The 14273-nt window shown below is 39.6% G+C and overlaps 1 protein-coding gene across 2 annotated transcripts; it reads right to left on the reverse strand.

Annotated features, from left to right (window-relative positions):
* Window positions 1-5688: 5688 nt before the first annotated feature.
* Window positions 5689-11893, reverse strand: LOC147626888 (mitochondrial dicarboxylate/tricarboxylate transporter DTC-like). Of its 2 annotated transcripts, none has more exons than XM_086815432.1 (6): window positions 11506-11893; window positions 10144-10227; window positions 7837-7898; window positions 7385-7746; window positions 6334-6548; window positions 5689-6160 (listed from the first exon to the last, which is right to left on the reverse strand). In XM_086815432.1, exons 1-6 carry the CDS (start codon window positions 11623-11625, stop codon window positions 6104-6106), a joined length of 900 nt encoding a protein of 299 aa, XP_086671558.1. In that variant the 5' UTR covers window positions 11626-11893; the 3' UTR covers window positions 5689-6103. The 2 variants fall into 2 exon arrangements, with proteins under 2 accessions (XP_086671558.1, XP_086671557.1); XM_086815431.1 differs by having other exon boundaries at window positions 10941-11772.
* Window positions 11894-14273: the final 2380 nt, after the last annotated feature.

Raw genomic sequence — 14273 nt, forward strand, 5'->3', positions numbered from 1 at the left:
TTCCCTCTCCTACATCAACGAAGCAATTGCACACTTTCATTCAGAAGGTGAAGTATACGTTGAGATTCATTCCTCTTATTTCTCAACTTTTATATCCTCTACAACAAGTAGCAAAGAAGGACCCACTTCAGTGGAATGAAAAATGTGAGGAAGTATTCAGCAAAGTGAAAGAAGTTTTAGGTGAAATCTCCAATGAAAATACTAAGGGTTAAATTGGGAATTTTAAAAATAAAGAGGCCAAATTGGGAAATTTAAAAAATACTAGGGTCAAATTGGGAATTTCAACACAATTTAGGGTTAAATTGATAATTTTCCCTTTAGTAAATATGGCCTAGGAACATCATTGTCCATACCCTAGTGCTATCATTATGGGCACCTAATATTATAATTACCCATTTCTTTAAAGCTCCAAGCCATGTGTGTGCGTGTGTGCGTGTGTGCGTGTGTGTGTGTGTGTGTGTGTGTGTGTGAGAGAGAGAGAGAGAGAGAGAGAGAGAGAGAGAGAGAGAGAGAGAGTTATATATCTATATAATTATATGTATAATATATATAGTTTTATTTATTTAGTAATATTATTATTAATTATGTTATATTCTATTCTATTAGTATATATTAAAAACCAAATATTTGAAGCAAATATTTGGTTTTTAATAGAGTCCTAAATTATTATTACTATATTGTATTTTACTTTATTAATAATTCTAAATTGCTATAGTATTGCTATTATAATATTTCCTTACTACTACTACCTGATTAAATTATGTATGGTTATTATTGAATGATAAAAAGATCACAATAACTCCCCCGCATCTAAGGGTGTCGATCAAAAAAAGTTAAAGAAAGCAAAAAAGGGCCTTGAAGCTCACCTCAAAACAAGATGGCCCATGCCACGTATTTTGGTTAGCCCTTGCATCCTTCCCCATGCCCTAATAAGGGCTTGCTTCGACGGATTTCCGCCTAACGGTGTGCTAAGGGGACAGGCACAGTTTTGACGGCCAACTGGCAAGGCCTCCGGGAAAATCAAAAAACTAAAAATAATTAGCTTTGGTTTTTCCCTTTCTCCATGATGGAGTTTATAGCCCTGTGGTTAGATGGAATGACTTTGAAAGCCCACGATGAGTTCACATCTCATTTTGCACTTTCTACCTCTCCAAAAAATTCCCAAGTCCAAAAATTCAAAGTAAACCATGCCTAAACTCCCAAGCAGTAAACTTGAGCATACAGGAAAACCCAAGCCCCTTGTGTCATGGTTTTTGAGCATGTCCAAATCTCATGATTTTGACACCAAGGAAGGGGAAAGGAGAAACTCTAAGAAAGAAAATTATGTGCTAAGAAGTGATTTCAATTTGCTTAGCATTAACGATGAGAATTTGCTAGATGGGGAAGCTCTCAAGAAGTCAACATGTGGAAAAGGTCCCATTAACTCCATGGTTACTATTGCTTGTGCACCTGCTTGATGTTTGTCATGCCTTCGAAAAGCAATCCAAAGTGCCCAAGATGTGGAACCTTTCCCTTCCTTGATTTCCCAGAACCCAATGCTAAGAAAGCAAAGCTTGGTTTTTCTTTTTAAGAATTTTTACCTTTGCCTTCATTTTGTATCTCTCTCTCTCTCTCTCTCTCTCTCTCTCTCTCTCACACACACACACACATACAGGATGATGCAGCTATAGGTGGGTGGTGTGTTCTCTCACCTTGTAAATTCCATTTTGGCTCTTTTGCCGTATTTAAAAAACCTTTCTTGTTAACACAACTTTGTGGAATTGTTTTTGGTGAGCTTCAAGACATGCTTTTGTCTTATTCTTTATTTTGTAAGGTTAATAATTGAAGTTGAAACATGCTCTTGTAATAATTTTTGAGATTGCATAATTACTTGGTATAAAGATCTTGAGATAATCTTGGGACACATCAAGTCCAAATATGTATTTTCACTCACGATAGTAAAGTCAAACTGATCTTGTAATTACAATAAATTACAAGGGTGTACAAAGATTTACGGGCCAGATTGGGTGTTATCAAAGGTTCATTATATTCTATGCTAAAATTGCAAGATCATTATTATATCGAGACTATTAATGGTCTTTGATCAAACAAAAGAATATCAAAAGACATATGATGAACTTAATAATGCATTCGCTAGTGCACCTAATTGGGACTTAATCTTTCACATACACATAGATGCTTTAAATTTTACAATTGGATGTGTATTGGCACATGGGAATACAAATTGGACTACCCCGCTTATTTTGCCAAGAGGAACCTCAATAATCTTGAGATGAATCATACCACCACAAAAAGAGAAGTATTGGCCTTTACGCAATAAAGAAGTAGAAAAATTTACCAATTATGCTGAAATTTTCAATTTGATCCTAGTATTTTCACAAATTTCAAATTTGTCCTTACTATTTTAAAAATTCCCAATTCAACCCTTAGTATTTTCAAAATTTCCATTTTGACCCTACCAAACTACCAAATTAGCCTTAAATTTGACTAAAATTCTTGTATTGATGCTCGTATTTCTACTATTTCTAATTTGCTCATATTACTCTTCAACATTACCATTTTGACCCTGAAATTTGTTATAATTCTCACATTGGCTCCCAAAAACTAATGGTAGCCTGAATTGTAATAGAAGTTTGCAAGGAAGCAAAAGAAATAGATAATAAAAGACACATAATAAAGCATCTTAAATAGGCATTACAATACTCTCAATTTGTCATCTTAGTTTGAGTCTTTACAATACAAATGCCGCACACCAAATTAACAATCTACTAGAAATAAAAACATGATAATCACTCCTCTAAACACAATACTCTAAATCATTTTAGGAGTATGCTATAGGTGCTTTGTAAGTGCGCAAATTGTGGCCCGTTTTAGACTCACACCTTGAGCATATGAAGACGCATTTCTCTCTAAAGCAGTCTTCATTGCAAATATGGATAGGATCGAGGGTTCGGTATTTAGGCCGTAACATTAGTCAAGCACAACCAAAAAAAAAATCTCTATTCACTCTAAATGTGTAGCATGGTAAAAATGGGAGCCATCCAATTGTGATTTGAATATCTAAAACTATAACAATGAGGTACGCATTGAAGACCTCTTTAGAGAGAAATGTGGCTTCACATGCTCAAGGTATGAGTCCAAAACATGCCACAATTCTCCCATTTGCAAAGCACCCATAATAGCAGACTCCTGAAATGATTAAGAGAATTGTGTTTAGAGGAGTGATTGTCATGTTTTTGTTTCAAGTAGATTGTCCATTTGGTGTGCATGGCCTTCGCATTGTCAAGACTCAAACTAAAATGACAAATTTAGAGTATTGTAATGCCAATTTAAGATGCTTTATCATGTGTCTTTTATTGTCCATTTCTTATGCTTTCTTACAAAGTTCTACTATAATTTAGAAAGCCATTAGTTTTTGGGGACCAATGTGAAATTTATAAAACAAATTTTAGGATCAAAATGGTAATTTTGATGAGCAATAATACTTTCTTGCCTATTAACTCTGATGTGGAATTTTGTTAATGGATATGTGTTCCATGTGAGAAGTTTGCTCCTAGCTCTCTTTTGACGAGAAGAATACCCAATCCCAGATATGAATCGAGAAGTTGGAGAAGAGATCGACAAACAATTATTTCCAGCTAAAAGTAGTGATTTGAGAGAGAGTCATGGAACAACACAACACATGATTCAAGGTAGATCTTATGTCCAAGGAGGTTTCATGGCCGTAGGTTAGCTCAAAAAAACACTCTCCAAGTTTTTCAAATTAGGGTGCCAAAGAAGCTCAAATTAGTGGGTGCCACTATGTTCAATGAGATGACATTCTGCCCAATGCATTAGATTAGATCACTAAAAAGCCAAATTCATGTGCTCACATTACAACTTTGAAAACAAGTTGAGCCAGATATTTGAGAATTAAGAGGAGATAAAAAGGAAAACTAACATGAGATAGTTGATGACTAATGAAGGATGGTTGCCACCTAAATAGAGGAAACCAAATGAAGGGAGGCTATTGCCCTCAAAAGGGCTACCAAAAGGATGGAAGACTTACGGGGTTGTCCTAAGTAACTCAAAGTTATAGTGGAAATAGTCTATAGTAAAAAAGTTGGAAGCAGTGGGCAATCAAGCAATGCTCACATGTGTTACCAAAGCCAACCAGGTGGACATCAGTAAGCAGTCAGAAAATAGTTTTAGAGTAAGGATAACCTGTAATAGCTGAGTTGGAAGCAGTGTTTGGCAATCACACAATCGTCACATACATTACCAAAGTCAACCAGCTGGACATCAGAAGCTAAAGGGAACCAAGATATGAATTGCATATGAGCTTATCCCAATACAACTAAAGCAATAAGGCACCTTGGCACATAAAGAATGCAAACAGGTTGCCTTTTGTGATGCCCTCACCCACAATTTTCAAAACCCAAAACCATCCACCTCATATGTCTAGCTAACCACATAGTCTCACCACCAGCATCCAATGACCAGCAATCTTGTACTCCCACAAAAGTTGTCTTGTAGTAATGAGCATTGGGCGCCTTCTTTAGTTAGTAGTTTTTTGTTTGGTTAGATTTGACCCAAGACTTTCATGGTCTTCTATTAATCTATTCTTGTATTGGGGTCTCATAAGTCATTTTGACCTTCCGAGAATATTAATAGAACTTTGTTTTTCTCTATCCCCAATATGACATGGAATCAATTGGATACTCCATCAAGAATGAACCTATAAATAGGAACCACTTTCTCTGTTGAGAGAGGAGGGGTTATTAAAATGCCAAGAATTACACTCATAGAAAGTATGCTCCCATCAGCATTGAGACCACTCACACAGACAAACAGTGCTTGTCAAAAAACCATGTATCCCATCATAGAATCAAGAAGAGGTAGAGCCAAAGCCAAAGTCCCATACCACTGGATTCACCTTGTAGGTCCTGAGAATCAGTCTTTGTTGGCTCTATAACCCCATTCCTTTTAACATGGTGAAAGACTGTTCTATGTCCCCATTCCTTCGACACAAAGTGAGCTTGCAGCCTTCGCAAAGGAACAAATGATCAAAACTCCCAAGCACCTGCACGCACTGAGTTTTAGGTCGTGTAATTTTCCCCTTCTTTGTTGCAATAGCATTAGTCAGGGCTGCTCAATGCATCTCCAACACAGAGCATACAGAGTACTATCTAATCCATCCAGACATTTTGGCTTTTTGCAAGCATAAATAAATCTCTCTCTCTCTCTCTCTCTCTCTCTCTCTCTCTCTCTCTCTCTCTCGCAATCCAATATATGAAGAAGGCTGCAACATTTAAGCTTCTCATGAGCCATCTGATCCAATCATCAGTGTACCAGAAAAGTAATGCACAAGCTGGAGCTGAGATTGTCACACTGCCAAATGATACACATCCACGCTTCTTTCAAAGATGGATCGGCATCACGTGCCGTATCATACTATAACCCAGCCCATGGCTTACAATACAAACTCTTGTAAACTATTAAAATCTTCTAAGGTATTTAACACTAATGGTGCCACATGACAGAAGCCCACTTGGGAAGTGTAAATTACACAACATGGGGGCAGGGGATTGTGCTACTGGGTGGATGAAATTATAAACATAGAGAATACAATACAGAAAATAGAAAAAAACACCAGAAATAGAAAAAGAAATCAAGTCAGCTCAAGGTTAAGTTGGTCAAAACTTGTACTTGCTGAAACTTCAAAAAACATAAATTTACGTAGCAGAATTATTCCTGTAAGATTAGCGAGGTAAAGAAAATACAGGTGTTTATTATTAAAGCCTCCATATGAAGGCACTACTGCTTATTCTAGCCTCATTACTCAAGCATTCTGGGCTTGTCAGCTTTGCGTGTTCCGTGGCATTCCTTAACATGCCTCCAAATCACTAAATGTCCTGTCGGAGGTGAAAGAATGAGCCGTCAAAAACATCCAAGGGCATCCAAATAGCAAAAAGCTATAAACCCCAAAGTAAGCTTGTGTTCAACAATATAAGTGAAGTGAGACAGTGATAGCTTTCAAAAATGGGAATTGCAATGACACTAATTAATCTACGTGCTTCAATCCTGGTACAAGTCAAAGGAGCCCTGACTACAGCACTCCAATCTACAAGCCAACTGACTTCTCAAATTTCTGGATCTGGTTCAAGAAGATCCATGTCATCTGCATAGAACATACATAGCGCACAGTCAATGTGAGAAGCTCTCTCTCTCTCTCTCTCTCTCTCTCTCTCTCTCTCTCTCTTATGTAAGCAAAGCATGTGTACATGTGCGCGTGTGTGCACACATGTGTAAACTCAAAGCCATTGAAATAACAAGGAGCATTGCACAAATTACCATGACATGTGGAGCAATACGGACACAGTAAACACCAAAGCCGGTGTAGAGTTTCAAAGGCCCATGTGCTTTGACAGTCTTGACCACACAATCAAGAGGCCCATTGAAAGGGTACTTGCCTTCCGCATCAGGCTGCATCTTCTGAATCTGTGTTTTCACATAGTCAAAGGGCAGGCTGCAAGCCGAAGCAAAGAAACCCGATACGGCACTTGCTCCTGCAAAAGATTTGAAAAATATAAAACCCATGAATGAATGATCTACTTATACAAATGAATTGTTTCCATAACTCTAGTTTTGAGGTGCTTATGGACAGGTTCACAGACCACTGAGGTATTGTCTGAGGTCTCACGTAAGATTAGCAAGGTAAGAAAATATAGGTGAAGCAGTGGCCTTTTTTACCCAGGTTCTGCCATCCAGTTCCCTCTTTCACGGTTGCCATGTTGAAGCCATTCAGAAATCCAAGTGGGCAGAGTTGCATTTGTGCTCACTTTGAATGGCAGAGTATGCAGAAATGTGTTCCCTCCGTTTCAACTGAGAGCTCTGGGCTTTTCTATAAATAACTGGGAATCCTTTAAGGGTTTGTAAAGAGAGTTTTGTATATAATTGGACTGAGTAAGTGTATGGCGAGACATTAGGGTTTGACGGTAAGGATGATAGCTCTCTATTGTGGATGACAGCATCTGCTGATATGTAATGTGTCCTTTTGTATATACTTATGTATTCTATTAAGGAAAAAATGTAAAACCCAGCACCAGTGATCAGATAAACCCATTACTAGATTTGTGATATCAGTCATCATTACAGCAAGTCAGACTGGTATCATACTGGGTACTCTCATTAAAGGCATCTCCTTGGCCTGATTGTGTAATAGGTTAGCCTTTCAATGAATCCGAATCATGTGATTAAAAGATTGAAAGGTACTATGCTAGGAGCCCTTAGTAGCCACTACATAGAGCAAGAGCATCTCCTTGACTTGGCCTGTGTGTCTCATGGCTAAGGCTTTCAATGAAACCAAATTGTAAGTTAAAACGTGTCGGAAAACAGGAATTACCAACAAGTGTTGGGGCCTCAGAGAAGTTCAAAGTATCCCTAAAGAACTCCACGCTCTGATCATAGGAGGCAAGCATGCCCATATTGAGTGCCATGGCACGAACAACTGTAGGCCCTGCCCCTTTCCACAGTGCAAGAACACCCTCATCAGCAGTTATCCTGTAGAGGGCATGAAAGACATTCGCATAGTTTCGGCGTTGAGCAGCTGGCAAGGTGTTATCAGCTTGCATTCTTATCAGTGCAAGATCGGCTGGATTTCCAAAACAAGCACCAATTGCTCCTGCTGTCAAGCCACATAAGGCCTTTTGATATAATGGAAGTGGCTTTCCTCCATTGGCTTGTGTGGCTTTGTTTGTCAATATCCTACACAAACAAAGCACAACATTTGCCACATAAGAATGCAGCTTTGATTCTTACAAAACCACAACTACTAAAATGCTTGTTAAACTAAACCTGAAGGATCCAAGACGTGCTGTCGTGTATGTGGCTTGCCTCAGCAAACCTGCTGACAGGCCCTAGCATAAAGAAAGTGCACAATCAGAACCTCACCAAAAAACCCAAAATCAAAGTCTAATTCTTACTATAAGCTTGCAGCCATGCACATTGAGGTACACTCATCAATATCGAGCAAAAGCAGATTCAGTACAATCATTTCAAAAAGTTTTTCATTTTGGTCAGATGTATTCTGTGACTTGAAAGTTCTATTGATTCTATCTGCCTTTCTATTCTCCATGCAATCATTACAAATCACACTCTTTGAGTGTGAACAGCCCAACATGGAAGTGAAAATAGTAAAATCTCGAGCTTGCACAGACCCAAAGAGTTCCCACTCTTAGGCCCCCATCCAGAGGAAATTCTGGCAGAGACTCTAGCACTCATACAGGAGGAGCCAGATTTCCTACTTCTTCTTGCTGTTTCTACACCGAGGGTTGCCCACCAACCAATGGATACCTATTTTTGGCGTGGATCCCTCTTGTCCTAGATGCCCAGCTCCATCAGAGAGAGTATCATCGCTTATAGGAGTGCAAAGGAGCACAGAGGATTTGGGTATCTATAGCCCAGCTCTTGGGCAGATTGAGGAGTGATCCTATCTATATTACTTGGGGTGCTATTACATGGTTGACTCAGTCTGGCCCACAGCTTCTTTTTGAGGGCAGTGCTGCAGATCCTGTTATTCCTGTCCATAGGGGCATAGCTCAGAGATGTTTGCTTCAGGATATCCCTCAATTACAATATACACCACCTCCACTACGTACTGACACCACCTGGTAAATTATTGCTAGTATCACAACGTGGCATATCTTGAAGACCAGATGCTCAGAGGCCTTCGGTTTATGACACCCAGTGTATCTGCAATATATGAAGTGAACTCTTTTGGCCACCTGGGCCCGTTTACAGGGATCATCTAGAGCTGCAGAAACAAAACGCAGCAGATTTTTAAGAGAGTAGAACCATGTTATTTTCTTCTCCTCCACTCGTACAGGGCTTTTATGGCAGCATAGTGCCCGCGATTGGTTGAGATCTGCCTGCCTTTCGGTGTGAGAATGGAACCATGGTATATTCTTCTCCTCCACTCCTACGGGGCTTTTATGGCAGTGTAGTGCCCCCGATTGGGGGAGAGTTCCCTACCTTTCGGTGTGAGATCTCCCATTGTATGATTTTATATTACTTAATAAAAGTCAAATAGCAAAATCACCTATCAGAAGCAAGGTTGATGACATCAGATTGGCACAAAGCAGTAACGCTCCCACTTCACCAGTTATTTCCCTGGCATCACCCCTTTGAGGCTTGAGCCCCCAATTTCAAGCTCAATTCAGATGTTTTCTATTTCCACCCTCCTTCCATGACCACTTACATGCAACATCATTCCATGAAAGACTGATTTGAGAACCACCCATCATTCTGTCGAAAACTACAACCTCCCCCCTTACAGAGAATACTGATTTCAAAAAGCCATGGGGGACAGAATTATGCAAATTCCTAAGGGTAAATTATTCAAACACCAATTTACTTGGACCTGCACTCAAGATCACAATGGAGCACCTTAGCATCTCAAACACAGAATGAACATTGAGACAAGAGGTAGACACAAACTTAGTGTGGCATGAGTGAGATAGAGACAAAGGGAAATGCAAGTTGCCCCACATACTACGTTCAACACGCTATACTCAACTAGCACACAGCGTTATATAGAACTGAGACCCATGCAGCTGCAACCTACTTTCAATAAAGGAAAATTTGGCATACATATATATCAACAACAAAGAGAACGTAAGACATGGCCATTCAGGGAAAAGGAAGAAACAGCGATTTAAAAGTGAACATGTCATGAAGCTGCCCAAGGCAGAAGCATAGCAATCATTCACACTCCCGGCTAGTACAGAAGGAAACAGGAAAAACAAGAGCATGAGCTCTGGGACCTAATGATCCTGCTAAGATCTGGCTGGCCCTTTGCAGCTTTGTGACAGCAAAACCATAAGCCAGCTTTAAATGGTCGGGACAGCAGCAAGATACATTGTCCAGCAATAAAGCAAGCCCTCCTGTTGGCTTAGAATAAAACAACATGCTTATCTGTAGGCATTTATCATAAAAGATAAGGGTCTACTGAGCCATGAACAATGACAAAGCCAAACTGAATTCTAAACTTGGCTATCTAGAACATATCAGTACATGACAGAAATTTACCTGGAAAACCAGGAGCATAATTTCAAGTGAGTACCCCAACTACAAGGCATTGCTAAGAAATGGTTTGTATCAAACCTTATAAAACGAACCGACTCCCTCATTCTGAAGCATGCCTTTCGCAACAGCCACAGCTGAGCCCTGTCCCAACTGTATGCGCACCTGCACATCATCATACACGTGGTCAATTCATAACCCAACTGCACTCCCCATTTAGCTCAGAAAAAAGAGAAGTATGATGAACTACAAGATATGGCTCCTTGGGTAGAATGTGCTTACAATAACTGTAGAACTACTTCCATTAAAAGGGGCAATGCTTTTATTACAAAAATCAAGCAATGGGTTCCCTGTGATACAAGCAAATACTTATATAGCAACATTCATTGCAAAAATCATGTAATGGGTTCTTTGTGATGCATGCAAATACTTAATAAGTAAGGACGTTTCCTTTTAAGCATACAACGTTACAAATACCTCTTTGCAAAAGAAAAACTGCATGCGATTAAGATTTGAAACCATCTTATACATTTGCAATTGTAAGCCATGGGACATATGCTTAAACCATCATACTGATTCATACATGTGTGCAAGAAAATACACAAACAGATGTCACACATGGGTGTGTACAGTGTAGTACAGTGTAGATAAAGAAATACATGTATGTATACATATGCAAATACATGTGTGTTTCTAGGTGTGGGTGTATATAAATAAAAACAGGTGTATATACATATGTGTGCACATACAGACATGTGTCTGTATGTGCAAACACATGTATATGATACTTCTTAACCACAGCAAATACACTCTCTTTTTTCAGAAAAGAGACTTCTATTGAGTAATTAAAATCATACAAAGGGAGATCTCAAACATACCACAGCAAATACACTTGAATTGCAATTATACATAAATGCAAACCCCTTGAGCTGCATACACACTGCATTGCCCAAAATCGTAAGACCATGAAAGAAGAGCTTTGTCGGAGATCCTAGAAACAAAAATTGCTTTGTCAAAAAAGCATGTGTGTGGGACATGTAGCGGACATTGTGAGCTATATGGTAATTCATCACAAGTTGAAATCGCCGTGGATACCCCAAAAACATATGTGCCAGAATACCCTGGTCTGCCAAAAGGGGTTCGAGCCCAGGTATTTATCTGGACATAATTCAACTCTCTAATCAAATTCGCATGCTTAAAGTGAGAACCTTGCCTAAGGTAGGTCAAAGATTTGCTTGCCTTGACTCAGAAGACGTCATCGGGCTTAGGTACACTTGGATTCTTAAGCCAAAAATGAAAGCAAATCAGGCAACTAGAATTGATTCAGACCCAAGCTGAGGGCAGTTGTTGCGAATCTGAGATGTGGATCTGGCGCTATGGGGATAAACCTCTGCACAAATTAATCTTCTACAGTCACACGCAAGAGAGATAGAGAGAGAGTACCTTGACGATGTCGACGGGCTGGATAACACATGTGGCGAGCATACCAGAGAGGCCGCCATTGACGAAGGGCTTGGAGGCAGCCCACACCTTGCTGCTGCTTTGAGGTTTCTCGGAGGCCATGGCTATGAGGGGAGAGCGCACAGAAACCCTAAAGCAGTAACTGTAAAGAAAACCTTACAGCTGAGCAGGCAAACCCCACACGAGCTGTTCAGGGGGAGGGCTGGCAGGAAAAGGAAATGGAAATGGAACCTTCCCCGTCTCTCTCTCTCTCTCTCTCTCTGTCTCTCTCTATATATATATACAAAAACCCTAAAACTAGCCGTCTTCTTCTGCAGAAGCCGCCCCTTCTCTCTCCTCTCTCTACCTACTAGTCAACACACTCGTGATTGGATTAATATCTATTGGGCGTCCTCGTTTTGACGTGGCTTACTTCCTTTTTTCTTTTTTCTTATCTTTTTTGTGGTCCTTAAGGCTATATCTTCATTGGCTTACTTCTAAGTTCTAACGAGTCACCACATTGCACACCCTCTAAGCTTTTTGATTTCACCATTTTGCCCACCACATATGCTCTTAGTCATGAACATGAAGTGAAGATCATAAAAATCTATCGAGTTGTTGATACCGTTCGCTCGTCGACAAGTCACACAACTTTGGATCGAACCCAGGACCTTCCCCTTTCAATGCGCACTTGATATCTCCTTGAGACCTCTTCACTTTGAGGCTACTGCTACTTCACCCTGCCTCGCTTAAACAATCGAGCCTTTTTTTCCATGTGTTTGCATATATTGAGGTTCACTCACAATGAGGATCTAAGAGAAGGTAGAGAAACTAGGAGTAGTTGTTGGGCTAATAATAAGAAGGTAGAGAAACTATGAGAACTTGTTGGGCTAATAATATTACCAATCTCTTCATCCACCATGAATGTTAACAATGGCCATGCAACTCTGGTTGTCACTCTACAACACCATTGATTGATCCTACACTACTCCCACCTCCCCCAAACATCATAATGCCACATCACTATAGGTGTCCCTTCCTTGGTTGGGAATTTGTTATAGGATGCTCTACAACTACTCTTGCCATGATCCACTCTTTGCCTTGGCATACAAATTTGTGCTACTCCTTCATAGTAGCCTTGAGCTTGTAGCACCATTACCGGCATATCCAACATTGCCTAATCACTTTTTTAGGTTTGTAGCTTGTGGTTTTAGCCTTTGTTGAGGTTTACCATGTGTGGCACTCTCTATTGTATGTGTGATGACTTTTAGTTTCGGTATCCACACCTTCTCTTCTCCTTCGTAATAACCTTGACATTGCAGAAGATGCATTTGGTCCTCGATGTTGAGGTCTTAAACAATCAAGCCTTTTTTTTCCACATGTTTTCATGTATCGAGATTCACTCGCAATGAGGATCTAAGAGGAGGTAGAGAAACTAGGAGGAGTTGTTGGGCTAATAATAAGAAGGTAGAGACACTAGGAGAAGTTGTTGGGCTAATAATAAGAAGCCGATGGATTTGTTAAAATCTATTTAAAGCTTCGTTATTTCTTATTGTTATGATTTATATTTTAACTTATAATTACCAATCTCTTCATCCACCATGAATGTTAACAGTGGCCATGCAACTCTAGTTGTCGCTCTATAACACCATTGATTAATCCTACACTACTCCCACCTCCCCCAACATCATAATGCCACATCACTTTAGGTCTTCCTTCCTTGGTTGGGATTTTGTTATAGGAAGCTCTACAACTACTCTTGCCCTGATCCGCTCTTTGCCTTGGTATACAAATTTGTGATGCTCCTTCATAGTAGCCTTGAGCTTATAGTACCATTACCAGTTTTGTCTTTGTATTGCTCTGATATGCTCTTTGCCTTGGTATACAAATTTTTGCTACTCCTTCATAGTAGCCTTGAGCTTGTAGTACCCTTACTGGTATATCCAACATTGCCTACTCACTTCTTTAGGTTTGTAGCTTGTGGTTTTAGCCTTTATTGAGGTTTACCATTTGTGGCACTCTCTATTGTATGTGTGATGACTTTCAATTTTGGTATCTGCACCTTCTCTTTTCCTTCATAATAACATTGACATTGTAGAAGATGGATTTGGTCCTTGATGTTGAGGTTTACCATGTGTGGCACTATCTATTGTATGTGTGATGACTTTCGATTTTGGTATCCACACCTTCTCTTCTCCTTCATAATAACCTTGACATTGCAGAAGATGTTTCTTTACCCATTGCCTTTAAGATAGCGGATTCCTTGACTTGGAATGTGTTGTTATTTTTGTGGGCTACTCCTTCGTTTGGGAACCTTAGCACTAGTTCTTCTTGTGTTTCCTAAAAAGCTTGGGGAACTGGGGAATAAATAGTTGTCTTGCCTGCAAATCTCAAGATGACTTGTAGTGTAGTTCTGATGGGGCTCCAAAATGCATTGGGACTTGTGTCACCATCCTGAGTCATCTTGTATGCCTTGGGCTAGCGTGTTTTAGGGGTCCATAATACTTTCTCAATTTTCTCCCATTGATGTATCCTCCTATCTCGACACCATCAAGGGTTTTAATTCTTATCGAGCCTTGTGGAGTGATCTTTGTGCCTCTAAATTATCCCATACCCCAATATTTCAATTTCTTCTTCTTGTTTAAACCAATCCTAAACATAAGGACTAGGTCCCTTTTTTGAAGTTTGTTATTTTGACCTTTTGGTCAAACCATTCTTTCCTATGGAACTTCTCAACCATTAACCCATGTGTTGCTACCAATCTAGTTTCT

This window comes from Cibotium barometz, chromosome 21 (genome assembly GCF_041138505.1).
Source record: "Cibotium barometz isolate CiBa-2024 chromosome 21, ASM4113850v1, whole genome shotgun sequence".
Classification (NCBI taxonomy): domain Eukaryota; kingdom Viridiplantae; phylum Streptophyta; class Polypodiopsida; order Cyatheales; family Cibotiaceae; genus Cibotium; species Cibotium barometz.